At 38.5% G+C, this 27,501-nt stretch overlaps 1 protein-coding gene across 1 annotated transcript; it reads right to left on the reverse strand.

Moving 5' to 3' along the window:
• Window positions 1-7,287: 7,287 nt before the first annotated feature.
• PLPPR4 (phospholipid phosphatase related 4) lies at window positions 7,288-25,958 on the reverse strand. Its single transcript, XM_008052686.1, has 6 exons — window positions 25,722-25,958; window positions 18,553-18,682; window positions 16,223-16,418; window positions 14,225-14,282; window positions 13,305-13,478; window positions 7,288-10,101 (listed from the first exon to the last, which is right to left on the reverse strand). Exons 1-6 carry the CDS (start codon window positions 25,956-25,958, stop codon window positions 8,776-8,778), a joined length of 2,121 nt encoding a protein of 706 aa, XP_008050877.1. The 3' UTR covers window positions 7,288-8,775.
• Between the last annotated feature and the right edge of the window lie 1,543 nt (window positions 25,959-27,501).

Genomic DNA, 27,501 nt, shown 5'->3' on the forward strand with positions numbered 1-27,501 from the left:
TTGTATATAGGGTGTGAATTTCAACCTTGCTATGTGTATGTTGGAGTTTAATATTAACAATCCTATAACTTGGGCATGTGTTAAAAGATGTTTACTTTTTAAAAAAGTAGATGGGAGTTAGTAGAATTATATGCTCTGGTAGGCTGTGGTTTTAAAACACACACTTACTTGTTTATCCTCCCCAAAGAAGCAACTGAGGAACTATCTGGATGTTTGAAAATCCATTTTCTATTACTATGATGATACATTGAAAGATTTAAATCCAGTGGAATGTCTGACACCTTGGTATGTAGAATGTGAATAACAAGTATTTAGCAACTGTATAACTAAAATAATTGTTTTAGAGATCTTTAATAATAGAGGTGGCTTTGGATTGATTGAGGTCATGAGATAGTCTTAGCTCTCATGGTGATGTCACTGAAGGTGACAGCTGCAGTCTTTCTTCAACAGGTCCTCTGCTCAGACTGGGTTTACCCTACAGTCTCCATCTCATAGGGAACATCACTGAATAAGGAAGTTTCTTTGTTAGGAAACTTCTCTCTGGCAATGATGGGACCTGTATAACCATATCTGAAGTTTAGATGTTTTTAGAACCTGAATTTTCCCATTTGGAGAAACTTTGGAGGAGATCTGATCTGGTTTGTGTTTTTAAGAAGTTCACTCTGGCTGCCATCTATAGAAACCCCAAGCTAGATGAGAGAATTAAGAGTTGATGGTGGAATAGCTGGGGGTAAAGGCAGTGATGATAGGAAAAGAGATCCCAGTTGGGTTGTATTTTGGAGGAAGAGCTGATGGGACTTGGTTTGGGAGTGAATGGTGAGGGAAAGGAATGGATTAAGAATATCATTTAGAGTTTTTCTTTAGCAGCTGTGGTGGGAGGGTGGACAGTATGCTGTTACTGAGTGGCAGATACAAGTTTGAGGATAGCAACCAGAAAATGTATTTTGAAAACGTGAAATATGAGAAAATTTTAGATATTTAAGTAGAGATTTCAATCAAGTAGGCAGTTGTATATTTGTGAATAGAATTCTAGAGAGAAGTGAGGACGAGAGACAGAGAAGCCACATGACACTGGCAAATAAGATGAGAACAAGCACTTAGACGCTGCTCACTAAATGTCACAGAGTGTTTTCATTCATTACCTATAGTTGTTCATTTAATGCCCATAGCAACCCTAAATTATTAGACCTATTGCACAGACAAGAAAACCGAGGTACACAGTAGGTGAAGCTTGAATTTGAATACTTGTCAGGTTGACTTTAAAGATTTTCATTACTTCAGAGTTCTGAAAAATATTGTGATATCCTAGTGGCAAACTGGGTGGGAAGAAGAGATCAGTGGAAATGTCAGTTACAAAGAAATCACTCTAGGCTTTGGACTTTATTATCTGATTTTGAATTTAGAAATAACCTTGAATACTTAACTATGAAGAAGGTTTTCTGGTTTTTTGTTTTTGTTTTTTAAATGATAGAATAAGTAGGTGTACTCTGTTGGCACTTGCCTCTACAAAGACTGCTGTGGAGGTGGGAACATTTGAACAAACAACTGTTGCCAAGTCATGTATATTGTGAGAAGACAGCCTGTTCCAGGAAATCTGGCTTGTACTGTGTCAACACTTTTTAAAGACGCTTCAAATAAGAAAAAAGAGAAAAGCATAAATAGCATAAGCTTGGCTTCAATGTCTTTGAGTGGATCTTTGAGAATTGTGGTGCTTCAAGGCACAAATGGACAGTAATTTCTTTCTCATTCAGAGCTCCTTGTGCAGTGCTTTTTGTGGTCAATTCTTTTATTTACTTATTTTAACATTTGGAAAATTCACAGTAGATAGAACATGCCGTGCTCACTCATAGTTCACATGGCTACTGAACATCTATTGTGCATGAACTGCTTATAAAGAGCTTACAATTGAGTAAATATTTGATGCCTCATGAATCAGACTGATTAATGAAACAAACTGTATGATTAAGTGAATATATCGGTCATGTAAAACAAAGTTCAATAAGTAGTTTCAAAAAGCAGAGACTAGGCTGCCTCCTTTAAAAAAATATACCAACTCTGGTGGTGTCAGAAGATTCACTCACTCATTCGTTCACTTTAAAATGTTTGTTGAGTGCCCACCCAAGTAGTGGGGTGATATGCCAATCATGAGGGATTAAAAAGTGAACAGAAGATAGTTGCTCCCTGCTTTCAGTGTGCCCCTGACACCTAACAGTTACGTGAATGAATGAATCACTTCGGTTTCCTTCCAGCTCTAAAATTGTACAGAGGAAGATTGAGATTTAGCTTTAGAAAGATAAACGGGATTTTTTTTAAAAGAAGAGTGAAGACTTTTGAGAAAGGGAGTTAAAAATAAACTCTGTGTGTGTGTGCCTGCATATACAAGTGGTGTGTATACAAGTGGTGCCAAAAAATGTATATACATTTTAAGTATGGCATTCACTCAAAAGATGGTGTTACTCAAATGAATACTAGCAACACCATGCAACAGGCAGGACAGTCAAAGAACATGGTAGAAGCATGGTTGAGTGAGCATCATACTACACATTGCTGTCGTAATTCAATTCAACTTCAAAATATAATACATTGATCACATCTCTTAAAATGTGTATACATTTTTTGGGCAATATACATCTACACACACACACATACACACACACACACACACACACACACACACACACACACACACACACACACACACACAACATATATAGCCCCAGGCTGTGATAGCAATAGATTTTTCTGGAGAAGAAGTAGAATATAAGGGTTTGTAGGTCATATAGTTTAGGGTCTTGAAACTGATATGACAGGGACTGATCACGAGGCCCTAGTGATTTTTCTCATTCTATTTCACCTAGTTAGTGAAAACATACCATTTTAACTGGGCCCAGGGCCTCCCAGCTGGAGACTTCATTTCTCTTGAGGTTTGGTGATCTAGTTTGGGCCAATGGGGTAGATTATACACGATGGATGCTGCTCTGATCTTCTGAAAGATAAAGCTGCTTATTCTCCCATTCTTCCCTCCTACTCTCATTTCTACTGGGAAACTGACAATTAGCGAAACTTGGAAACTCCGTAAGGGTAGATGGTAAATCTACCTTTCTATATAAGAATGCTTGTATCTATACCGTTTATTACGCTAGATGAATTCCCAATGAGTAACAGGTGTTGGTTTTCTCTTTCAATAGAATTCCCTGGAGATTCCTTCAGGTTGTTTTATGTTTCAATAGTTTGTTTCTCTTTATTGCCAATTAGTGTTCCATGGTATGATTATATAACAGTTTGTTTAATCATTCTCACATTGGAGGACATCTGAGTTATTCCCAGGTTTTGGCTATTGCAAATAAAGCAGCTGTGAATAGATATGTAACATCTTTATGTGTGCAGGTAAGTTTTTATTTCTGTGGGATAGATGCCCAAGAGTACAACTGCTGGGATGTGTGGTAAGGGTATACTTAGTTTCTAAAATAAATTGTCAAACTCTTTTCCAGAGTGGTTGTACCATTTCACATCCTCACCAGCAGCATATGAGGGATCTTTTCACATTATTACTGGTATTTGATGCTATCACTTTTTAAAATTTTAGTCACTTTTCTAGCTCTTTTCATTGTGTTTTTGAATTGCATTTCCCAAATGACTCATGAGGATGAATGTCTATTCATGTGCTTACTTGCCATCCTTGTATCACCTTTGCTTACATATCTGTACACACTTTGTTCATCTTAAAAATTTTACTTTTTACTGGTTTTGCTTATTATTAATTTTTTTGACTTCTGAATGTTGAGAATTCTTTGTATATTCTCGATTTGACTTTAAGAACATGGCCCATAAAGGAAAAGAAGATGAATTGGATCTGGTTTGGGCCAACTGGGTGGGTTATAAATGATAAATATCACCTCTGTGTCATCTTCTGAAAGACAAAGAGACTTATCCTTGACTTTTTCCAGTCCACTCCCATAAGGACATAGCCAGGTGTAAATATCCAGAGATGATTAGTGGTAAAGGAGACTTTATATGGATGCAATTGTCATATTTTTTGTTCTTTAAACTCGTTCATCTAATTGTCAGTTGTGCCATTTTAAAAAGGTGACTTTTAGAATTTAGATGAGTTTTCCTCATAGGCAATGACTGAGAACTTAAGGTAGGGGGAGTCAAGGAGAGGAAATGGTCTCTGAGCATGTCTGTTAAATAGAATTGGTGGCATAACTCTGGTTTCACTCAGTTCTCTACTTGTTATTAATTGTAGTGAGCAAATACACAAAATTAGGAACTTCCATTGACTAACAATTGTATGGGCAGTGAGATAAGTCATTTCTATATCAAATGGATTCTCTAGGTATTCTCCTCCAACTGGAAAGCATGATCACTGGGGATTTTTTAGAGCTAGATTTTACCCATAATGTGTACCAGTACTGAAAAATCTATATTTTCTTTAAATTGAAATATTTGATCCTAGAGCGTTTCAGAAGCTTTTTACAAAATAAAGGCAAAAAACACATGAAATAAGCAGAGGAAATAAACTGGCCATTCCCCATTTTCAAACCCATATTTTGTTTTTTAATTAAACCATCTCAATTCCCTTTGATTTTTTTCAGTTATATTATTTTAATTACTCTTTTAATCATGCATAAATTTTCATATTCCCTTTGACCTGTGATATTAAATGACCCATAGATATCAAGTGAAGACTTGACCTGCAAAAGGCAGAAATGGCAGGGCTTCTGACAATAGTTTCTTATGTGTATGATAACCCTGAATCTCCTCGCCTGATACCTCAGGCGAGAGCTACTAAGATCAGGGGAATACACATCAAGTCACCTATTTTTGTATATTATGTGGTAAAATAGATGATGTAGGCTCTCAGCAATCCCAGTTTGCTTGCTTCTATTAACTTTGTGGTTTATATTAACTTTGTGGTCAAAGACAACAATAACTTAGTCACTGTAGACCAAATTATTCCTTATTTCCTCACCAGAAGTTGTGCTCACTGCATAAAGTACATAATATTCATCCACAGAATTTAGAAAGAACTCTAAAACATCCTTCAGAAAGGAAAATATGAATGAATGTCCCCATTTTAGAAATAAAAAAACAAGATCTAGAGGTACTTAATACTGTATTTCAACCACTTATATATAGATACACATTGTTTTTTCACATGTTAACTTTATCTTTAAAACCAGATGTTTCCTAAAATCAATAGCATCTTACAATGGCTGTTGGCCAGGCCATGGTCATGATGCAGTTGCATGTGTACATGAACTTGGTTGCTACTGGATGTGCATTAACTTGGTGGCATTACTGAGCGCCTGGAACTTCATATTTCACTCAACAAACCACTCAAGGATCATTTGAGCAAAGTATAAGTCCTGGCCGACGTCCAAAACTTTGTGCTAATAACTTCTAGTGGGACATACAAAGTATCAGCAGTAAAACTCATAAAACAAGTGTTAATGGCTTTGAAGAAAATCCTTGAGTTAATAGTGAATGCTTCCTGTAAGAAAAGCCATAGCACCAATGCCTTTAATGGCACCAGGGGTGATAATGTTTGGGAAAATATGGACATCAACTACTCTAAGTCAAAAATGAATTCAGAACAATTGACTCCCTATTTTCTTTTTATATATGTTGATATGTAAAAACATGCCTAAAGTATAAAAGAGTTCTTTTAATAAGCATAACATAAAAAGTTGAAACAATAAGGAAACATGCCTTGGTTTGACTAACTTTTCATCTTAGTGAAACATTCTTCCTCCCAAACAATTATGAATTTAGTCAATCCTGATTTATTGTTATTTCCTCACTGTTTTTCTATAAACCAAATCATTATCTATTTATATTTTGTCTGAAGTAAAAACCAAAATATTCCAATTTTGATGAAGAAATCTAATCTTTATTTCTATGATGTTAGCACAATATACTCACACAATAGCTTTGATCTGTACTTAACAAAATACATTTATAGCACTTTACAAACTTTATCAGTTTGGAAAACATTGCATAACATTTTATTAAACACAATACTTTATATATATTATATATATTTTCATAATTTCATTTACTTTAAAAAGATAATTAACTCTCTTTATTCAACACTTGGTTTTATCAATAAAGCACAGCCTAACAAAGGAAGAAGTGCTCCCATTAGCAAATAAGAGAAATAGAACACTAAGAAGAGATACCACCTGTTAGTCTGATTTATTTTAAATTAAGGTACCAGTGGAATGTAAACAATTTTTAAATTTTTTTTTTACAAAAGACATGTTATCAAATATACATGCAGAGGTCTGAGTTCTAGTGTCTATAATTATATTTCCTTAACAATGTGGTACAATTTGTTAAGTCATTAAAAACAGTAGCCTTTGGCACTTTGAGTAGAAAAAGAATATATCAATATTTATGTAAAGAAAACAAAACTTCAATGACAGAGAAGTACTTTAAAATCTTTTGTTAAGAAATAGGAAATATTAGGAAATATCATACTGCACCCGAAATGCTGCAGCGGTTTTTGTTTTTTATTCTCCAGAGTGCTAAAGCCAGCCCAACTTCCCTCCAGAAGCTGGCACAGCCGGTGGGCACATCATGATGGTGGCAGCGGTGAGTGGAAAGGCAAAGTGTACTCCCACTCCTCTCTCTGAGAAGAAAATTGCCAGAAGGGACACGGTTGAGTCTGTATTTTATTGCCAGAGTGTTCAGTTCTGCTGGTTTCAGCTAAATTCCTAATGCCTTAGGAGGTTGGTTGTTCTAGAAAGCTCTGCCTTTCCATGTGGAGTCTGATAATGATGTGACACTCTATCTCTAAGCAACTCCTTTGTTGCTTAGTTCTGAAAGTGAACCAAGACCAGATTAACCAGCGCTTTTGTTTCTTCTCATCCCCTTGGCTATCATCAAGTGTATGTTAGAATTCTTAAGAAATGGTGTAAAAGAGGTTTAATACTAAATTCCAAGAACTGAATATATCGTCATACTTTAAATTTTTAAGCTGGGGCTGGGCGCTGTGGCTCACACCTGTAATCCCAGCACTTTGGGAGGCTGAGGTGGGAGGATTGCTTGAGCCCAGGAGTTTGACACCAGCCTAGGCAACATAGCGAGTCCTCATCTCCACACACACACACAAAAATTAAAAAATTGGCCAGTCATGGTGGTGTGCACCTGTAGTCCCAGCTACTCTAGAGGCTGAGCCAGGAGGATTGCCTGAGAAGTCGAGGCGATAGTGAGGTGTGATCTTGCCACTGTGCTCTAGCCTGGGTGACAGAGTGAGACCTCGACTCAAAAAAAAAAAAAAAAGTCAGAAAAAGCACTTCAAAATACTTTGTTTTAATCTTCTTACTATCAATGGTATTGGTTTCTTTTGATTTAGGCTCAAGGCTTGATTCAGGGTAGGTAGCAAAATTGTTGTTTGTGTGTTAAGCTAAAACTGTGTCTATTCTGCTATTTTGAATAAATATATTTTTGATTTATACTGTGAGATACTTTTACTTATCAATAAGCATTTTTTTCAAATTATTCCTCTTGCAAGAATTAATTCCAATTAATAAAAGTATTTTAGAGAAGAGGACCAAACTTGCCCATGGTGGCTCTGATTTACTGGTTATCAGGATATTTTAAAAAAGTTTAATAGTCTGGAACCAAATGGAATGTTCAGCTTACTTGTTAAGATGGCAACCTAAGCCAGCTGATTAGAGACATCTCAGGGTCAACTTGACCAACGTTTCTGGCAACGTAACCTACAATATCATATCAATAGTTTTGGCTCAGATTTCTTGTTTATATTAAATTCACAGCAGTATACTTTGCTTAAGGAATGTCGATTGCAACTTTTGATTTTGAAAATAGGATAACATATCTATAACATCAAAAAAAGTTATAATCAGTAAATAAAGGAGAAGCCATACAAAGCAAAATATGATCACAACAGCTTCAAAAGATTCTCTAAAACAATATATTTATAAACGTATGCCAACGTACTCACTAAAAAACAGATTCACTAGCAGTCCCTGTACTTAAATAAAAAGTAAGCAGCAGAAAAAGTATGCAGAAAAAGTATGCAGAAAAGTACTAGCTATTCCCTTTCACTGAAAATACTCCTATACAACGTTTGATGTTGAAGAAAGCAGAAATTTGAAGAAATCCACATAAACCTTTTCATTTGGGGACTGAGACAGAGCCACTACAGAGAAGCTGCGGGGTGTCCTACTCTAACACAAAGCAGCCAGCATCTTCTTAGTAAACTAGCATTTCTTCGACAAGGAATTGCACACCACTACTTCACGGCTAAATAGAGTTCGAGAGTTTACATGGTATATGTACTAGAATAATCAGCACCACCCGTATTGAGCTCTTGGTGCAGATTCTGCAAAACGAATATATAATACTGCATGGCCTCTGCTGTAGGGAAGACCTGTGTGTTCTGGGATCCCACAGCTAATTATAAAGAAAAAATCCCCAAAGTTGGCACATTCAGGAAATAAGATAGTGTACACTGGAAGGAAACCACTTTCTTTTGACACTGCTCTCTGCAAAACCTTTTGAGTCTGACGACAGGTCTTAAGAAATCTCTTCCGTTATCAAATGAGTTAGGCTCTTGCATTGTGCTTTTCCCTCCCCTTGGTGTGAAACCTACGAGTTGGAGTCTAGAAGTTCTCAAAAGTTACAGAATTCCAGACCGATGGTAGACAGTCTAGTTGGGTGACACTTCTCAGATCTCTGGAAAAGAGCACGGTCGAGTCAACACACGGTCTCTTGGGAGTGGCCCAAAGAATGGAGTGGCGTCACTCAATCCTTATAAGCCCGTGTGGGGGAGGTTCCTTTGTAGAAGATATTTCTAGTGTTTTCGGGGCTGTTACTTCTTTCAGGGATTAAAATGATGTTGCCTTTTCTCCTCAGGGTGGAGTCGCGGGAGGAAGAGACCGATAGCGTCTCTGAGCCAATTTCGCTGCCTTCCACTGGGGTGACGCGGATGGTGGTGATCCCATGGTGGTGATGCTCGTTGCTGTCAATGTTGCTTCTCTTGCGATCTCCGGAACCAAAACTGTCTTTGAGGGACTCACAGCTCTCCGAGTCCCTGTTGAGGTCGTTGAGCTCATAGGTCTGGCGAAGGCTACCCTTCTCAGGGGCTTTCCACTTCCAGGAGCCACTGCCTTCTCCTTCGGTGGACGGGATCTGGATGATGGGCCTGTTGTTCTCCGGGTGAGCCTCAACCCTCACGATCCCACTGGGCTCATGGTCTGTCAAAGTCTTATAGCGGATGGAGCCCGTGCAGGAGACCGTGCTGCCTTCTGTGTTCTTGGGGCTGCTCTGGAGGACACCCTGTTGCTTGGACATGGCGATGACCTGCATGATGCGGGGCTGGCTGTTGCTTCTGTTACAGGCTACCGTCTTCTCGGCAGCCTTTAACCACTTGGCCCGGGCAGAGCTGCTTTTGGGGGAGGTGCTGATGTTTTCCTGTGTCTCCTCGGGGATGTGCACCAACTGTGAGGACCCAGGGCGGGACTGGATAGACACCCTTGGACCCCCGGGCATGCTGTTGTTACAGCCGGGGACAGCACCAGGCTGGATCTTGAGGTACTGATTGCCAGGACCGTGGTGGTCTCCATTCACCCCTACCCTTGATGGCTCTGAGCTCGACCGCATTTCTATGGACCTGGGTGGGGACTGTCCAGGCTCAGGCTCTATGACCTGCAAGGACAACTTCCGACTTTCGTTCTTATTCTTCCACTGGGTGAGGAGCTGCTTGGACCGAGCAGAATCCATAGAGGCATGAATGGCCGCGTTTCTTCGGACAGGGTCTTCGACAGAGGGGGTGTTGGCCCGGGGCAGGGTATTGCTGAAGGTGACCATGTTCTCCTTCCCCATGGGGCTCCGTGGAGTGATGATTTCCACATCAGCATTCGCCCTTTTGAGGTTTGTCAACGAGCTGGCATCTCTGTGGTTCCGGGTGAGGATGCCTTCTGTGTGAGCGATGCCATCACTGCTGCTACCAGTTTTAGCAGACAAAACCCGGCTGGGGTCTTGATTGAGGTCTGTCAGAGACCTGAGGGCTTCTCGGTGCTGAAACATACTCTCGTCACTAGGCAGAAAGTTCCCCACAGCATACAGGCCCTGGTGTTCAAGAGAAAACAGTAGACATCATGCCCTGGAAGATGTGGTTACTCAGGTTTCCCTCAGAGTACCCCCAGAAGTATTTGAGTAGACCCTGTGAACACCATTGTCTAATACAAACAGCAAAATATGAAAACTCTAACTCCTCAGGGAAGTTGTTTGCACTTTATCTCATAAATCACTCAACTAATTGCTCAGAAATACAGACCCCATTCCTTTCTCCATCATTCTGGATATTTCTGTCAATCCTAACCTGTGTATATTTTGTGGAGAAAAGGCAGACAATGAGAGAAATAAGGACATTTTCTGCTTTTCAAAGCAGTTCATTTTTGTGGATTTAAGAACTTCTTGTAGAGTGACATCTCAAATGACTTAAATGATTTATTTTGTTTTCCATTTTCAATCATACCTTGTGATGGAAAGTTGAAGAGATATAGAAAACATAGAACATGAATCAATCATCAAACATGGCATCAGGTTTTGAAATGAGGTTAGAGACATACATTGTTACAACTCACACTAAGTGCAGCCTTGTGTGTTCAGCATTGCATTGGGTGCTATACGATGGTATAGCCCCTTGAAAGAGAGGGCAGAAACTGTTACCCGACTAGGGTGTCCATGAGATTTCCTGATTTAAGCTTGGTCTTAAATTGGGAATTACTATTTGATCAATGTAGCGCCATTGCACCAAATTTAAGCCCAATTTTATTTAATTTTGTTTTCATACTCAGTATATTAATTTCTTGTTTGTTTTACATTCTGGAGGTTAACATTTGGAAAAGGCTAAAGTTGAGACTCAAACTTATTACCCTTATTACACATAGCAAGACTAATGCCTGTTGGATTTTCAGTTTTTAAGATGCTTGGTTTAGAGAAAAGTTCAAGCAGCAGACAGCTCTTTGTGTCTACAATTTCAAAAGAAGGTAACCACTGTCTACTTTTCAAGTGAAAACAAAAAATTTCATCGATTTAACATTTTATAGCATGCTTAACAGTGAATAACACCTTTGCCTTAGGGCTGATATATTTCCAATTTCAGGGCACAGAGTGCAAACAGAAATAAAATACTGTAACTCCCTTCTCAGTTACTTTAATTCCTCATTCAAATAGTTTCTAAAATAATATCTGACTCTGCCCTCACTGTCAGAGTTCGCCAGAATGAGCAATCCCTAACTAATGTTCTATTAACAATTGTTCTTATATTTGTAAGTTTGGGAAAATCCTCCACTAGACTGTAAGCTCTGCCTGTATTGTTCAATGTTTGGCACCCAGCACTGTGACGTACAGCTACAGTCATTTGTTACTTAAAGACAAGGATGTGCCCTAAGAAATGCCTGGACAGGTTGTCTAGTCATTGTGTAAACATCACAGAGTGCACTTAGGGACTCCTGGGCTACAAACCTGTGAGTATGTTACTACTGAACATTGTAGGCAATTGGAACACAATGACAAGTATTTGTATATCTAAACATAGAACATGTATAATAAAAATGCAATATTACAATTTTATGGGCCACCATGCTATATGCAATCCATAATGTAGTTATTTGGTGCATGACTGTTGTCTAATTCTTGTGAGGATATGGGACAAAGAATTATCACCCTTACTTTAAAGGGGAGACACAGGCTTATGAGAGGCTGTGTAACTTGGCCAAGTGGCAAGAGAGTTGAAATTCTTGTCCAAATCCTTTGGACTATAAATCCCATGGTAGTTCCAGGACACAGTGAAAGCACACACGTGCCAAGGCTATGCCTGAATGAGAGAGTGGCAGTTCTCAGTCTTCTTTATTTCTTCTGTAACACACTTGGCCAATTAACACTCCCATGGGTAACCTGGCTCATGCACATTTTCTGGCATACTAGCTTTAACTGGAACCCTTTCTCCTCCACCAAAGAAATCATGTGAGTAAGAGTAAGACCTAGGTGACAATCCTCATTGTGTTCTTTATATCTGTTTTCATAGCACACTTTATTCTTTCACTGCATTTCTGTAATCATTTTCTTGCAATACATTTCCTAAGTGCACCAGGACTACATGACTGAGAACTCCAGCAACAATTAATTTTTACATCTATCAGTTTCCTTCATGATTACCTTTTCTTCTGTATGACATTTGTGTATTGGTATTTCCTGGCTCCTTGGTATGCTTAGGACCTGGTGATTTCATAGACCCCTCAGATAACTACAATGATACCTCCACTGACAATGACCACGATTTCCAAATCTATTTCTCCAGGAAGGATTGCTCCCCCCTCCCCCACAGACTGCCTCCTCCTGCACTTACCTGGTCTGCTGGGGAAGTCACCATCCATCCAGGTTTTCAAGCTAGATGCCAGGCCACCAGCTCTCCTTCCTCCTTCTCTCCCTTTCCGCTTCCTCCTGCTCTTCCCCTCGTCCATCTCTTTGCACATGCAGTTTCTTTTCAAATGCCCTCCCTCTTTTCCTCACCCTATGAAACCCTCGTTCAAACAAACACATCACTTCTGTGAACGCTCTTCTAACTTCCTCAGGCAACTTGCTCTTTCCAGAGCACTTTATTATACCCTCTTGCATCATCTAACATATGGTAATCATTTCTATTTACATTGTAAACTTCTAAAGAATACATCTTATTTCTCAGTATTTTAATGATCAATATGATACCTAGCACAGATTAGATACTGAGTAAATAGAACATGAATGAATGAATGCATGCATGACTGAATGAAATGGACAAAGTCAGTTTCCTTCTGCTAAGACTACTTCCTTTGAAGGGAGATCAAGTTTCAAAAAAGAGTAACATTAAATAATTCAATATTAGTTGGATTACAGTTATATTCAGGTGCTAAATTTGTGTGGTTGGGCAAATCACATAGCCTTTCACTAAGCCTTCGATTTTACCAACCCTACTTTGACTAATATTCACTTTCCTCATCTGTAAAATTATAATTATGCTACGAATAATAGTTCCTGGCTCCCCCTCGTTTGGTTGTTGTAAAGATACAATGAATTGATCTTTCTCATATCACAATTTCTGGCTCACAGTAAGAGCTCGGTAGACTATTTTATTGAAAGTGGGACATGAGTCTTGTCTTAGAATGAGATGCAGCCAGAGATTTTCTCATGAATATAAAATATATTGCAAGTAAGCGATTATAGTGCAAAATATTCTATTTATGTTTCCAGTTTAAACTGTGGTTTACCGAGGAAAATAGATTATTTACCAAGTACAGTGCAATTCCTCCTCCTATTAAAAAGCCACAATAGACATCAACTGGGTGGTTCTTATACTGGGTTATCCGTGTTAGCCCGCAGATGATTCCACAGATGATAAATGTGAAGACCAAGAGTGGCTTCAGAAGCTTAGAGGAATCCGTTAATGTGGAATTGAAGTACATCTTGAGAATGAAAGAAGTGGGTTAAGTATGTTAGAAAGGTTGTCTTATTAGTACATTATAATCAAATAAAAAGTTAAACTCAAAGGTCTAATGGATACACCTGACACCGATTTTACTGTGCCATTCCCCTGCTACAGCTATGCTCTATAACTGCCAAAAGGGAAATGCATGGCAAAATTTATCAAATACATGACAGATCTCTCATTTAATTACATTAAAATTTGCAAAATATTGAAGCATTAGCCATTTAACTGTTTAATCTCCATGTTACGTGTTATGTAAATTCAGTCCATTTTTTTCTCACAGAAGACTTCATGGACTATTGTTATCAGTCAGATAGAATGACTATTCATTGTACAATGTTTATCAAAATTACACTGAACTAGAACTTACCATTGTAACATAAATACTCAGAGTAGTGTGTTGGGTTTGTGTGTATTTTATGCAATTCTTTTAGTTTTAGTAACATTCATGTAGTTCACAATATCCTTCCGTGAAGTATAATATTACATAAAAGAACACTAGGCTAAATAAATATTATCATAACTGTATAGAAAAGTGCTTATACTGTACAATTTTTTAGTGTGGTATTTGACTTCTGCTTGAGATACCATGATATTGAAGGACTACAGCTTTTACTGCTCCATTACTACATGGCTACATCATCTAATTAGTCAGCTGGAGACAGCATTCATTCCTCTGATTTTCTGCAGGACACTACTAACAAAAAAGAACCAGCTACTTACCGAAACGTACACGGCTGCAAATGCAGCGAGGGTCGCATGTTGAGAAGGAAAGGACTTTCTGCCAGAGGAAGACAGTCAAATTACACCTTTTAGTTCAGGTTATGGCTAGCAATCGTTGCAAGAGTGCAGGGTGCTTAGGTGTTAACTTAAAAGTCACAAGGCAATAAACAATAACTGTAATTTCTGTTTAGTTTTCTCAGGAAAGACCCGAGTGATAAAATAAATACTGCTAGTCACAAATTAGAATTAATAAACAGCAGTGATATGCTTTCCAGGATAAACAGCTGTCAGCTTGGCAAGGGGCCAGCTCAGGACCTCATGACATCATTGGAAGGACTGTTGAAAGTAGAATTGTATTGGAAAGCAATTGTGCTTCAGTCTTAGGATTATGTCAGTTTAAAGTCAAAGTTCATCAAACCTAGGACTTAAATGCTCTAAACTTTTTCTATGCTCCTAGATGCAGTATTTAATTTAGATAAACATTTATTTTTTAGGTAAGGTCTTACTTTGTCACTTAGGTTGGTGTGCAGTGGCACAATCACAGCTCACTGCAGCCTCAACCTCCAGGGCTCAAGTGATCCTTTTGCATCAGCCTCCTGAGTAACTGGGACTACAGGTGCACACAATCACATGCAGCTGACATTTAATTTTTTTTTTTGTAGAGACAAGGTCTCACTATGTTTCCCAGGCTGGTCTTGAACTCTTGGGCTCAGACGATTCTCCTGCCTCAGTCTCCCAAAGTGCTGGGATTATAGAAAAGAACCATAGCTCCTGGCTACATACACATTTTAAAAAATTAAGTTGTTTTCTCACAACAGTGGATCTAAATTATTCTTTTTTGCTCTAGAGGGCATAAGAAAAGGATAATTTTAACAAAATATTTTTTGTTTATTCTACTTTACAATAATTATCATCTCAAGAATCATAGATTATATTATTTAAACAACTTAAGGAAGAGATAGTGGAAGAGACACTGAGAAGGAAGACCAAAAAAAAAAAAAGAACAGAGATCTCTTTTGATGGATTAAAAAAATGGAAAAAATGAATACTTATATCAATGCCCGCCTAATATATGATACTTATATTAATGGCCCCCTAATATATGGTATCGTAATAAAGAGGATTGTCATCTACCACCGAGGAGGTGATGTACTAAGACTGAGAAAGAATAGGACACAGGTCTTGAGTGCAGATTCAAAATGATTGAATGGTCTATGAGAACTTGAATATGTAAAATCACATAATATCAGGCTCTGATTCTTCAAATGTACTTATTAACTTATTTTTGACTCTTCAATCAACACTTGGGAATTCTACAAATAATAAATTCAATTCTTACAACAATAATTTATTGACCCTCATCTCTTCATAAATCATTCTTCTTGAACCCCTAAAATACTATCTATTGTCATGTTTATTTTTGCTTTACTGATTGAAAAAATCTAAATCATTAGTAGTTTTTTGAATTTTCCTTATTTTCTGTTATATAAGTGTAGAAGTTGTATAGATCTGGGCTCATTCAAAGAAAACATATGCAATTCCAGAGGTTCCCCATTCTCAAACTCTACCAAAAAAAATTTACATAAAAAAACATATAGTGGAGATTAACTATCATAGTTGTTTAGTCTTCCATTTAAGCCAGTATGAGACATATGTTGACTGTAAGCCATGACAGACTGTAAATATCTTAAAATAAAACACTTATAGTAACCTAAAACCCTGATGAATATAGGGTGAATTACAAAACATGAGTGGAGTTTGGTGATATAAGGACCAGTAGCCAGAATGTGAGGCTGAAATTTGGAGACAAAGAAAAGAATTTTCAACGAGCCACCAATGGGCCTCTATGGTATAGTCACTGAAGAAATCACTGAATGAAAAAGAAAAAGAAAACCAAGATCATTATGACTGAAAAAGTTACGCTTAAGATGATACTCCAAACAATTTCTGAGTAATGAAAACATGGACGCAGAATGTTTTTAAATATCAGTTTCTAACCTGCCACTGTTGATAACTGTAAGGTCAGATCCCGAGCAAATATCTTCCACGATATAGGAATTTTCTTTGCAGGACACATTCAGAGAGGTATAGTTTGGTTTGCACACAGTCAGAAAGTAAGGGGCCTGATACCCTGTGGATAGCTGAATGATGTCCGTGATGAGAGCTGTGGAGCATAGCCCAAATATATGAACACCTGTAGGCAAAATGAAAGAAAGTGTTATCACTTTGGGGGTGAATGCTGACGTTGTGTCAGCATCAGACACATTCATTACACACTAATGTGACAACTTTAGACTCTGTTGTGATCATTTTCTCTAGGTCAATTATGAGGTGATATTATAGAAAATTACTAAACTTCTAAACAGATACCTACGGCCAAAATATGGGCCAAAGTAGTCACCGGAGGCACTTTTGTCAGTTCGGTTAAACAAGGCCAGTTCTTAACATTATTAACCGTGGTCACTTGGCAGACACCTGTAGCATGTTAAGGGGACCAATTGTGTGACTCAAGAGGGATTAAATGTGGGGAATGAAGTGAAGTTTAAAATAATTTAAAATTGCTTAGCATGTGGAAGTTGATGGGGCTCTCTGTCTTTGACAGTCTCCAACTCTAGCCACCATCGCTAAGCCCTGGAGAATTCACCCTAATTCCAACAAGCTGTAGTCATAGTAGGAATGCTCCTTAAATCAGAGAGGAGGGCAGGTATGCTCTGTCACAGAAACAGCAATCATATCCTGGGGCCCCGGCTGGGAGGAGCCTGCATGTGTATTTGGAGATAATGCTCTTACATCTCTTGACACAAATTACTTTTTTTTTTGTCTCCTGGGATCTGTCTTAAACCATCAGATTCCAAATCCTGGCTCTAGTACACACGAGTGCCATGTCTGCTTGGAGGCACTTGTGTGGCCTCATCCCTGGGGCCTAGCTCTCTGCTCACCACACGTGATCTGAAAATTGCCTGTGCCCCCAGCTTGTCTTGTCACCCTGGATTCATTCTGATTTGACGGCCTGGATTCTGACTCATGAGTTGCCCACAGAAAGCATCATGAGAAGACCCAGGCGATTCTTCAGCCGCCTCCAGAATGGGAGTGCTGGCTGGCACATCATTCTGTTGTGCCTTTTTCTTCGCTGCTTACTGTCACCTAACCAGCACTCCTCCTATGCCTTCTCCACCCACACACCTGGGACTCATGACACAGAAACTTTACTTCCACATTCAAAATCCTAGAAGCATGTGAAGGGTTTGAATGGGAAGAGAAACCCATCTTTGTTTTCCCTAGGATAATGAGAATCTATAGTCCTTCAAAGGGTGGGATTGCTGACAGGAGATGCTGGAAAGCCATTCTCCAAGGTTGGCTGCACCATCTTTCCAGGCGCAAGGTGTTTCAGAGAGGATGGTTGCCTCCATGTTCCCCAGTTTGTGATCCTGCTAAGTGATTGTTGCTTTCTCATCCGATGGCAAGAAAATGCTGAGTAGAACAGCATATGGGGCATAATTTAGACCCCATTTTAACTCTGAGACACAGGGTTGTAGATAATTATATAAATTATCTACTAGGTATCAAATGAAGTCACCTATTTATTTTGAGCTGACATGTTGCTGGTAAAAATAACTTTATACTGATTTGTGGGAAATGAATATACAATACACAGGTTGGTCTGATGGACTGTGGGTGACTACTCAACTCAGTTAAAAAAAAAGACTTGTGACTCAGACAACATTAAAATGGTCCCATGCTAATGACAAGAGAGTAAAGTTTAGAAACTGGTTTGATTCAGATGCTGTTTGGCCGAACCTACAGGTTTCCTCCAGAACTCATAAAAGGAAAACTCCTGCAAAGACAGAGGTTGTAACCAAAGAAAAATAGCCACAAAGCAGTACTCTATGGCGATATTTCCAAGTATGGTAACCTCTGAATGCAAATACTTCAGGACAATTGAAATTGAATCATTAATGCAGCTAAACTAATTTCTGAAGTATTATTTATTCATTCTAGCCTACTGACATTCACTCCTTTTTTACAAACTGAACACAGATCCAGTGAAACTATATCAGTGTAAATTCATGCTTCTACCACAGCTAAGACAAAATGTGCTGAAATGCACGGTTTGTTAGCTCTCAAAACAAAGGCCTAACTGTAAATAACACATTTCAGATACAAAGCACAAATTTTGGTGTTTTAACAGTTTCTTTTATGATGTAAAACTCATCATGTACCAGAATTGTGCATCTAAATTATAGCTTTAGGGACTTAATATCTGTAATTAAATACAGCGTTTCTATTTGAAAAACACATCTCCTCTCTATGTGGCTCCCCATACCCACCAACGAATCTGACAGCTCTTCTAAGGAATGAGTTGAAGTTGCAGCCTCCGGCATTAATGTTGGGTTCCAGGCCAACCCCATTTCTTCTCTTGGACAAGCAACAGTAGAGAATTCCTTCTCCAACCATAATCTGCAAAGACAAAGGGTGTTCAAGCAAAAGAGTGTCGGTGGACATGTTAGACCAACAGTTACAACGGAATTCTATATCATTTCCTAGCACATCATTAATTCAGCAACATAGGGATATATTTTTTCTTAAAAGCTTTAGAGGTGCAAGAGATTTCTCCTGAAGATTTGATCAAGCAATGAGGAGTAAGTCATTGGGCCACTGTAAAGAGATTTGGTAGGCACTTCTGGACACCTGGGTACTAGGACATTTTACCAGGAGATGAGGTCAATAAAGCCATGAAGGACTGAGCACAAGGACCCATCCATGGAAGGCATGCGTGAGTGTAGAAAGGTGCTATGTAGAGCACAGCTGTTCTATAAACATATCTGTAATGATGGAACTATGTTTTGCACTATCCAATATGGCAGCCATTACCTGTGAGTGACCAATATGGCAGCCATTACCTGTGAGTGACTGACTATTGAACACCTGAAACAAAGCTACCGCAAATGAATACATGAATTTTTAATTTTATTTCACTGCATTATATTCATTACTTAAAAATTTAATAAATTTTAATTTGAAATGGTATAGCCACAGGTGGCTAGTGGCTATCTTACTGGAGAATGCAGATTACAAGATAATCTAGGACAGCAGGTAGTATTTCCTAGGGATAGACATTTAGACATGTTCACCATGGACAGAGAATCCTACTGTAGTGTCAGGAGGACTATCTTAACAGACAGTGTACTCTGCTCTGCTGTAGGATTTTAGGATACAGGAGATCAATGAAGGAGCTCCAGATTACTCCTTCAGTAAGCTTTCTTTGAACCCTCTTACTGTGCCCTAAGTTGAATGTATGTCTCCTATGAGGCTCCCTGGGCACCTTGCCCTTCCCTCTGACACAGCTTTTTTAAGTTGTTTGCTGGACTATCTCTCACTATGTGAGGGTCCCTGGAGGGACAAACCATTTCTTAGCTATTTTCTATCCTCACTGTCTAGCATAGTGCCTGTGGGATTTGTCTTTGGCCTTTGCTGTTGGGACTCACACTGGCAAACAACTTAGGCATTTGGGTGGTCTGTTGTTCTGTACAGCAGAAGCAAGATTTAAAATGACCAGTTTTATTTACACAAATATTTTTCAAATTATTTGGGCCTAGAATGTTGTGAAGTTAGATATTGGTTTGGCATAAATGTGTGGAATTGAGAAAAGTAAGGTTAACAAGAGACGAACTGTCTCTCGGATAGAAGAGATCATGTCGTGTAAAGATCACAACCATGGTTAGAGCTGGAATAGATTTTCCAGGGGAAACTCCTCATTACTAGCTTAACATTTGTTTTACAAAGTGTTCAAAAGTATAGTTTAGGAAAAAAATGAATGAAAGTAGGACTATGATTTTCTGCTTTGAGTGTTCAATTGCTATATTTAATTTGGTAGGTAATATGGCACATGTATAATTATGAAGAATCTTAGTTCACATAAATAATTTAAAAACTAATTCTCATAATGGAACTCTACCTATAACCATACATGTGAAAATCATGTGGCATGATAAACTCTTTTAAGATTGATTGTTATAGAAACAATCAAAAGTAAGTCATTTCAAATCATTGAACAGTGAGTTAGCCACTTATACTTTTTGAGAACTATCATCCTATATTAGCACTTCACGTTAGATATAGAGATGCAATTGGTATTATACTCTATTCCAGTAGATAGGATGGAATACAACACTTAGAATAATATAATGTCTATCTCAAGTTCATCATTTCAAGAAAATTAACCACTTATTCCTGAGATGCATTGTTGTACAGCTAAAAGACATTGATTTTATCTTCTCTTCTTCAATGACAATTCTGTGAATGATTTTGTTTTTTTCTTTTCAATTATATGTGTAAACATTCACCTCTTGCCCATGAGTTCTAAATTATATAAGACTTTATGTGTACAGTGTCATTAGGGAACTGTGTCTTTTCCTACAACACAACAGACATTATCTCAACTGACCCTGAAATTTGAGGAGTTTTGCTTTCATTGTTTGACTTCGCTCCAAACTCACTTGTCAAGACAGGACATCAACATGATTTGGCTTGATTATGCAATGTGATACAGGTGCCTTGCCAGCATTTTGACATCACCCGAGGGTCCCTCTTACTAAGGGGCACATTCATTTTCTCACACTTCTACTCACTTAAACTCCATCTATATATCATTGTACGAATTTTCAAAATGATCCAGTTTGGCTTAAGGACAAATGTCTCCTCAGGAAAGGGGAGCTGCTTCCTACTGGAGTTCTAAATGCTCTAACCTATTTCTTGCTTCTGGATGGCACGCTATTGGGGGGCAATGTGCCACTGAGGTTTAGACTCTGACAATGAAACCATTTATTGCTTGTTGCTATCTGAAGGCAGAAAATAGTTGATGAAAAATATCTTTTCACAATCTCTGCTTTGTGCTCTACCAAACCCTAAAAAGAAACAACATGGTTTTTTTGTTGTTATGTGAAATATCATGACCAGGTTTGGGGAAGAGATTTGATGACTCTGCTCTAGGGGAGATTTTGAAAGGGTAGCTTATTAGTATAAAGGCCCTGCACTGGGAAGCATTCCCTCAAGGAAAACTCCCAATCCAAAAAGTCTTCCTTTTAAACAAAATAACAAGAATACTATAATAATCCTTACAGTGCTTTCAATGCTTAACTTTCCAAAGCATGTTTTTTGGAAGCCCCAACACATTCAACATTCTGCATGTTGATGGCATAGTCTCCTAAAGCTTACTTTACTCTTTCAGAACTCTAATTAAAATCGGATAGAATTCTCCTATAAAATTAGAAGGATTCATCCTTTTAAAATGTGTAATAAAATTGTGTTTGCAGGGAAGAAAAGAACGTATTTTTTTCTGTTCACATAGACTACATGAAAATTTATGAGAAACCCAGATCTTCTGTGTTGTTTTTTCTGAGAAATAATCTCCAAAGGACCTAAAAAGAATGCTTCCTTTCTCACTCTAAAGTAAATGAAAGTTGAATATTAAGGAAGAAAATTTCTAATGTACGGTCAATTTCAGAGAAATCAGAATATGCATTTCACAGACATGAAAGGCATTTTTCCAGTTTCATGTATATCACAAAGTCAAGTTATTTTTAAACTTCTCTCAGAGTGTTAAAAAAAAATCTGAGATGCAAACCCCAAATGATTCATATTTAAATTCCTGAAAAAAAAAATCTCACTCATCTTCCTTTTGTTTGTAAGATGGACTTTTTGGACACTCTGGCTGATGTGAGGCCTTTGTTCTTCCTTGTCTTTCCTCCCTGTGGAGGAGTGGTGACAGGAAGCTCTTCTCCTCACACAAGTTTGCTCGGAAAGTCATCTCCACAAGGAGGATTCCTCCTGCCTCCCTACCTCCCCTCACTATGTGCCATTTTGGGAACAGGCTTATGTCACCATAAAGATAAAAAAGGAAATGGCGTCCTTGAAAATCAGAGATTAGTGTCTGTAATTTTCACTTTCAGGAAGAGGGGAGTGAGGAGTTAGAGCAGTAACATATGTAGTAAAATTAGAGACAGAGTTATGGTTCTAAAACAAGATGCCTCCAGACATCAGGAATACTGTTGAGAAAAGGGAGATTTTGGAGAAGGCCTTAAAAAACAGGAAAAATGAAATTAGAATGAAATTTAGCAGAAGTATAGTATGTGTTTGGAGAAAAAGGTTTGAAAGGTGTATTTGATGTCTGCAAAGTCAAGGTTTGTCTCACTAACAAATTGTTTTACCCAAAACCTATAAAACCAGAGTGGGAGAAAAGAATTACTGGCCCTCGGAAGTTCCTGCAGTGATCTGGGGAAATTAAGGACACCGAGGTGTAAATACAAGGGGAACTCAAAAAGCTCAGAATTATCTTTTGGAGGGTGGTCCCCTTGTAAGGCAGGCTTCCTCTGCTAGGTAAGTATACTAGAAACCCATTGGTATCAGTGTGTCAGCTAGCTTTCTTGTGAGAGGCTGCGTTCAGCTTCAGTGAATTTTTTTTTGGAGATTCTTTCAATTCGTTTGCCCATTTCACAATGGGTGATTTACCAGGGCACCTGCCCACACCATGTTGAGTTTTCAGCTGTTTTTGACCAAAATCGGCATGACCCCTGTGCCCCACCCTCCCTACTCACTTTATTTTGATTCAAGTGACTTCTTTTGGTCTCCCTGGTTGAAAAAAGTCCTCAGAGGGAAACGTTTTGCCAATTTGGAAGAGGCGAAACAAACACACACACATAAAATGGCAGAAGCACTAAAAAGCATCAACATTGATGAGTTCAAAAACTGCTCTGAGCAGTGGAAAAAGTGTCTCAGTTGGTATATGCAATACACGGAGAGGGTTTTGAAGGGGACAAGTTTAAACATGCAAGAATACACAGACAGTTTATAATAAATAAATTACAGGGTTTTTTGAGTCCCCCCTCATAGTTCCCTAGTGGCCTTTCTCTAGGAGCTGTGTAGCAGCTTGGAGGCCCTGTGGGGGCCCAGGTATCATGGAGCTTCTGAGGGAGGAGTTGGCACTGGGCCCCGAGCACACTCTCAGAGGGGAGGCCAGGATGGATTTTCCCTTCACTTCTCAGGGCTCGAGGAAGAGATCTTCAATCTCAAATGCCCCAGAAGTATCTCCAACCTGTGTGTCAAGCATTTATGACAGGTGGTGAGGAAGTCACCAGAAGCAGGAACAAAGTGAGGAGGCCAAGGTCATTGTCCCCAGGACATGTAACAACGTGAGATAGAGAATGCTGGCAGGGAGTGCCGCTTCCCTGGCCTTCTGATCCGATACCCTGGATGCATAAGAAGCAAACCATTTATAGGAATACGTATCAACACAGTCTTTTCAGCAAAGTCATGAACACTGGTATAACATTTTATTTGTCTCATTTAGAAAATGTTAATCACAATAATTTGGGGTACTTTACCACAACTAGGATAAATACTTTCTGGTGTGATAGATTTAAATCATATATTCTTTCTATTCTGGTCAAATGACTGGGTGACATGAACTTTTGTTAAAAGTCTCTTTAAAAAATGATAGGAAAATGCTGCTATTTTGAGCAATATTGCACTTTTAAAAGGCTTTATTAGTCTTCTCAGGGGCTCAGGTACATCCAAGAACAACATTGATACCTCTAATTGCCTGGGAGTCACAGCAGAATATCTCATTAATTTACAAAGTGTTTTTTGAGACCTTTTAAATATTATAAAGTTCTATGGAAAGTTAGTTCCAATTTTATCTTGAGAATATTTTAGATGATTTATTTATAGTGTAAGCAGCATGCTATGATTAAGTAATACAGGGAATTAAAAAAATCCATGGCTATATAGAAGTATAGAATTTAGAAGATCTATGCAGATAATTTTCTAAAACTGCTTTTGTTCTGAATCTGAATAGGCAAATTCATTAGAAGATCTTGTAAAAACTCAGTTCAAATATAGCTTTTAATTTAATAACCACTTCCTGACATTTGTGAGCATAATAAAAATCAAGAGTTCCTACTGATAGAACTAAATATTGTTATCCTTGAAACATGTTTCTTGGGTAACAATATTAGGGACAGAAGAGACGGTGGGAAGAGGTGACCAGGTTTATCATTTATTAATAGATTTATCTAAAGGTGTATTATTCACAATGTCTATTATCACATAAAAATAACCATGTTTTTAATTCAGTACCAGTAGATTAGGACATTTCTTCATGTACATATGTTATTTATTTATTCATTTTGAATTGATACATAATAGATGCACATATTTTGGGAGTACATGTGATAATTTGGTACGTTCATATAATGTATAAAGATCAAATCAGAGTAATTAGGATACCCATCACCTCATATACAGAGGGTGCCAAAAAATGTATACACATTATAAGTACAACGTTCGGCCGGGCTCGGTGGCTCAGCCTGTAATCCCAGCACTTTGGGAGGCCGAGGCGAGAGGATTGCCTGAGCCCACGGGTTTGAGACCCGCCTGGGCAACTTGGCGAGACCTCATCTCTACAATAAAATAAAAAACTAGCTGGGCGTGGTAGCATGCGCCTGTAGTTCCAGCTACTTGGAAGGCTGAGGTGGAAGGATCGCCGGAGCCCAGCAGGTCGAGGCTGCGGTGGCCAGGAGTGGCCACTGCACTCCAGTCTGGGCAACAGAGTGAGACTCCAACTCAAAAAAAAAGGTACAACTTTCACTCAAAATATGGTGTTAATCAAATGAATGCTAGTGCCACCAATTGACAGGTAGGACAGTCAAAGAATATGGCGGAAGCACAGTTGAGTGAACATCATACTACACATTGCTACTGTAATTTAACTTTGAAAAGTCATATATAGATAACATTTCTTAAAATGTGTATACATTTTTGGTACCCTCCTCCCCCATGTTTATCTTTTTATTATGCTAGGAATGTTTGAATTATGCTCTTTTGGCTATTTTGAATATGTGTACATATTTTAAAGTACAAATGACTGTTCTGAATCTGAAGCATCTATTCTCTGAGTGTGTCTCTGTGTGTGTGCAAGCGTGTGTGCATTGCAGGAATGTGAGTTTTGATTTTGCAGGTGTTGATTCTCAACACTCATACTCAATCTAATAAAAAATAAATGTGTGTGACATCAAAATCCAGTTCTGAGGAAAAATTCTATTGGCTGTATAATTTTCTCCTTCAGTTTTCCAGGTTTCAGATATCAAGTAAACACATGAAAAATATGTAAATTAGGAAACGTACAAGAAATGTTGTATTAACCATTCAAAGAGAATTATACAGTTACACAACTTTTCATAATGATTTATAAGTCAACATTAGAGAGCAATCGTTTTTGAAATAAAATCATCTTAACTTTCAATGCCAATAATTTTATGCTATTAACTATTTCTATATGATGCTGTCAAAATATCTCATAGACCTGATCTTCCTGCCTCCAGTTTTAGAATTCACCTTTTATTTGCTTTTAACTCATTTGTTATACAAATGTGGTCGCCTGTAGCTTTCTGGGACTAACAAATGCAATTGGGGAGGGGGGATGGGGAGAGAGACTTTTTACCGTAATTGCAGGTCCAGCAAAGGCCAAGCTGAGCAACATGAGGAATGGAATGGCTTCCTGGGTGGGCTCAATGTACGGCATGCTGAGACTGCGGTCATAGCAGCTGAATCCAGAGTGCACAGGCTTGAAGACATCCGTGAGCTCCAGGAAGTAGAGGCTGACCACCGATGATGCCAATATAGGCAACTGGGAAGAAGCACACAGAGATCCATTTATTCTTCCTTGGACAGCGGCCATGAATCAGTGCAACTCAGAGTAGACAACAGGTGGCTTCCTCCCGTTCTCTCACTGCTCTGCTCTGCATCCAGAGTGCTACCGCTGTTGCCTCCAAAACAAGTGCTACCGCTGTTGCCTCCAAAACAGATCTCCAGTAGACCTGTCTCCATCACAGCCTCTATAAGCCTATCTTCCCTCTGCTGCTACCCTCCACCTCACACAGGTCTTTCCACTGCACCCATCTATTTCCTACACACCTATCCATGGGGTGTTGTAAAAGTGTTTCAGAGCCTATCACTCCTAGTCTTAACCACTCCAGAGGTTCTCACTCTACCAGAATGAAATCCAACTGCCATGATTCCATGGGACGCAAGTGTCTCCTTCACCTGCTTACTCTTCTTGTACCACACTTTCCCTGCTCCTTAGCTTTCTGCCTACTGCCGTCCAGCTGGTCTTCACTCTTTTCCTGTTACAGTCAGGTTCACTTCTGCCCAGGGTCCTTGGCCCCTGATGCTCCCTCTTAGTTTTGTGCTCTTCCCCAACTTTGTCCATGACTGACTTATTTTCTTTCTTTTTTTTATCAATATTTTTTATTATGATATTGTGGGGTACAGTTAAGGATTAGGTATACAAATACATTTCGTTCAGGCACCCCGTCTGACTTCTTTTCCTCATGGAATAGCGACTGCCTACAATCCGTCTAAGGTAGCTCTGATCCCTCCTTCACTCTCTGCCATATCATCCTGCTTGGTGTTTGTCATGGCACTTACCATTACAAAGATTACCTTGTCATTTTAGTACTTCACCCATTTGTTTTTCATCTTCCCTCGTCTCCCACTGAAACAAGTGCTCCACGAAGTGAGTCTGCCAGGATTATTTATCATTAAAATTATTCCTGACACACAGTAGGCAGGCAGTACATTATTTAATAATTTAAGAGAGTAATAATTACTTGTTGACAAATAACTCATTGAATAGATGGATACCCTTTAATTTATTATAATAACTAGACAAGGGTTAAAAGATTTAGCCAATAAAAATATAGATCACTCAGTTAAATTAGAATTTCAGATAGCAATGAATAATTTTTAGTATAAGTATATCCTAATGCAATGTGTGAGAGATACTTATACTAGTAAATTATTCCTTGTTTATCTAAAAATTCTAACGTCACTGGGTGTCATCTATTTGTCTGGTCACCTTGAACTAGGCAATATATTCTCTAGACTTTGTGTAGACTTTCTGGGTTCAGTTATTCATTCACTTGACCTACAATGTGCCAGGCACTATAATGATGCTTGCTATAATACAACGAACAAGACGTGGACTTGGCCATCAAGAAACATAAACGTGGTGAGAGACCTGCTCTCAGCTAAAGAGATAATATTGCAAATGCTTTGCCTAATGCCAGAACTTACAGAACCGGAAAATACAGACTTATATAACACTGAAAAAATTGTTTAGTTTAAGGCTTTGCTTCTTTGGAGGATATAATATTTATTTATGCGAATAGGCTAGACATCATTGACCATGCAGGATTTCTGGTTGCTTGGTTTCAAAAATG

The sequence above is a fragment of the Carlito syrichta genome, unplaced genomic scaffold (assembly GCF_000164805.1).
Source record: "Carlito syrichta isolate Samal-C Ts95f unplaced genomic scaffold, Tarsius_syrichta-2.0.1 Scaffold287287, whole genome shotgun sequence".
NCBI lineage: Eukaryota > Metazoa > Chordata > Mammalia > Primates > Tarsiidae > Carlito > Carlito syrichta.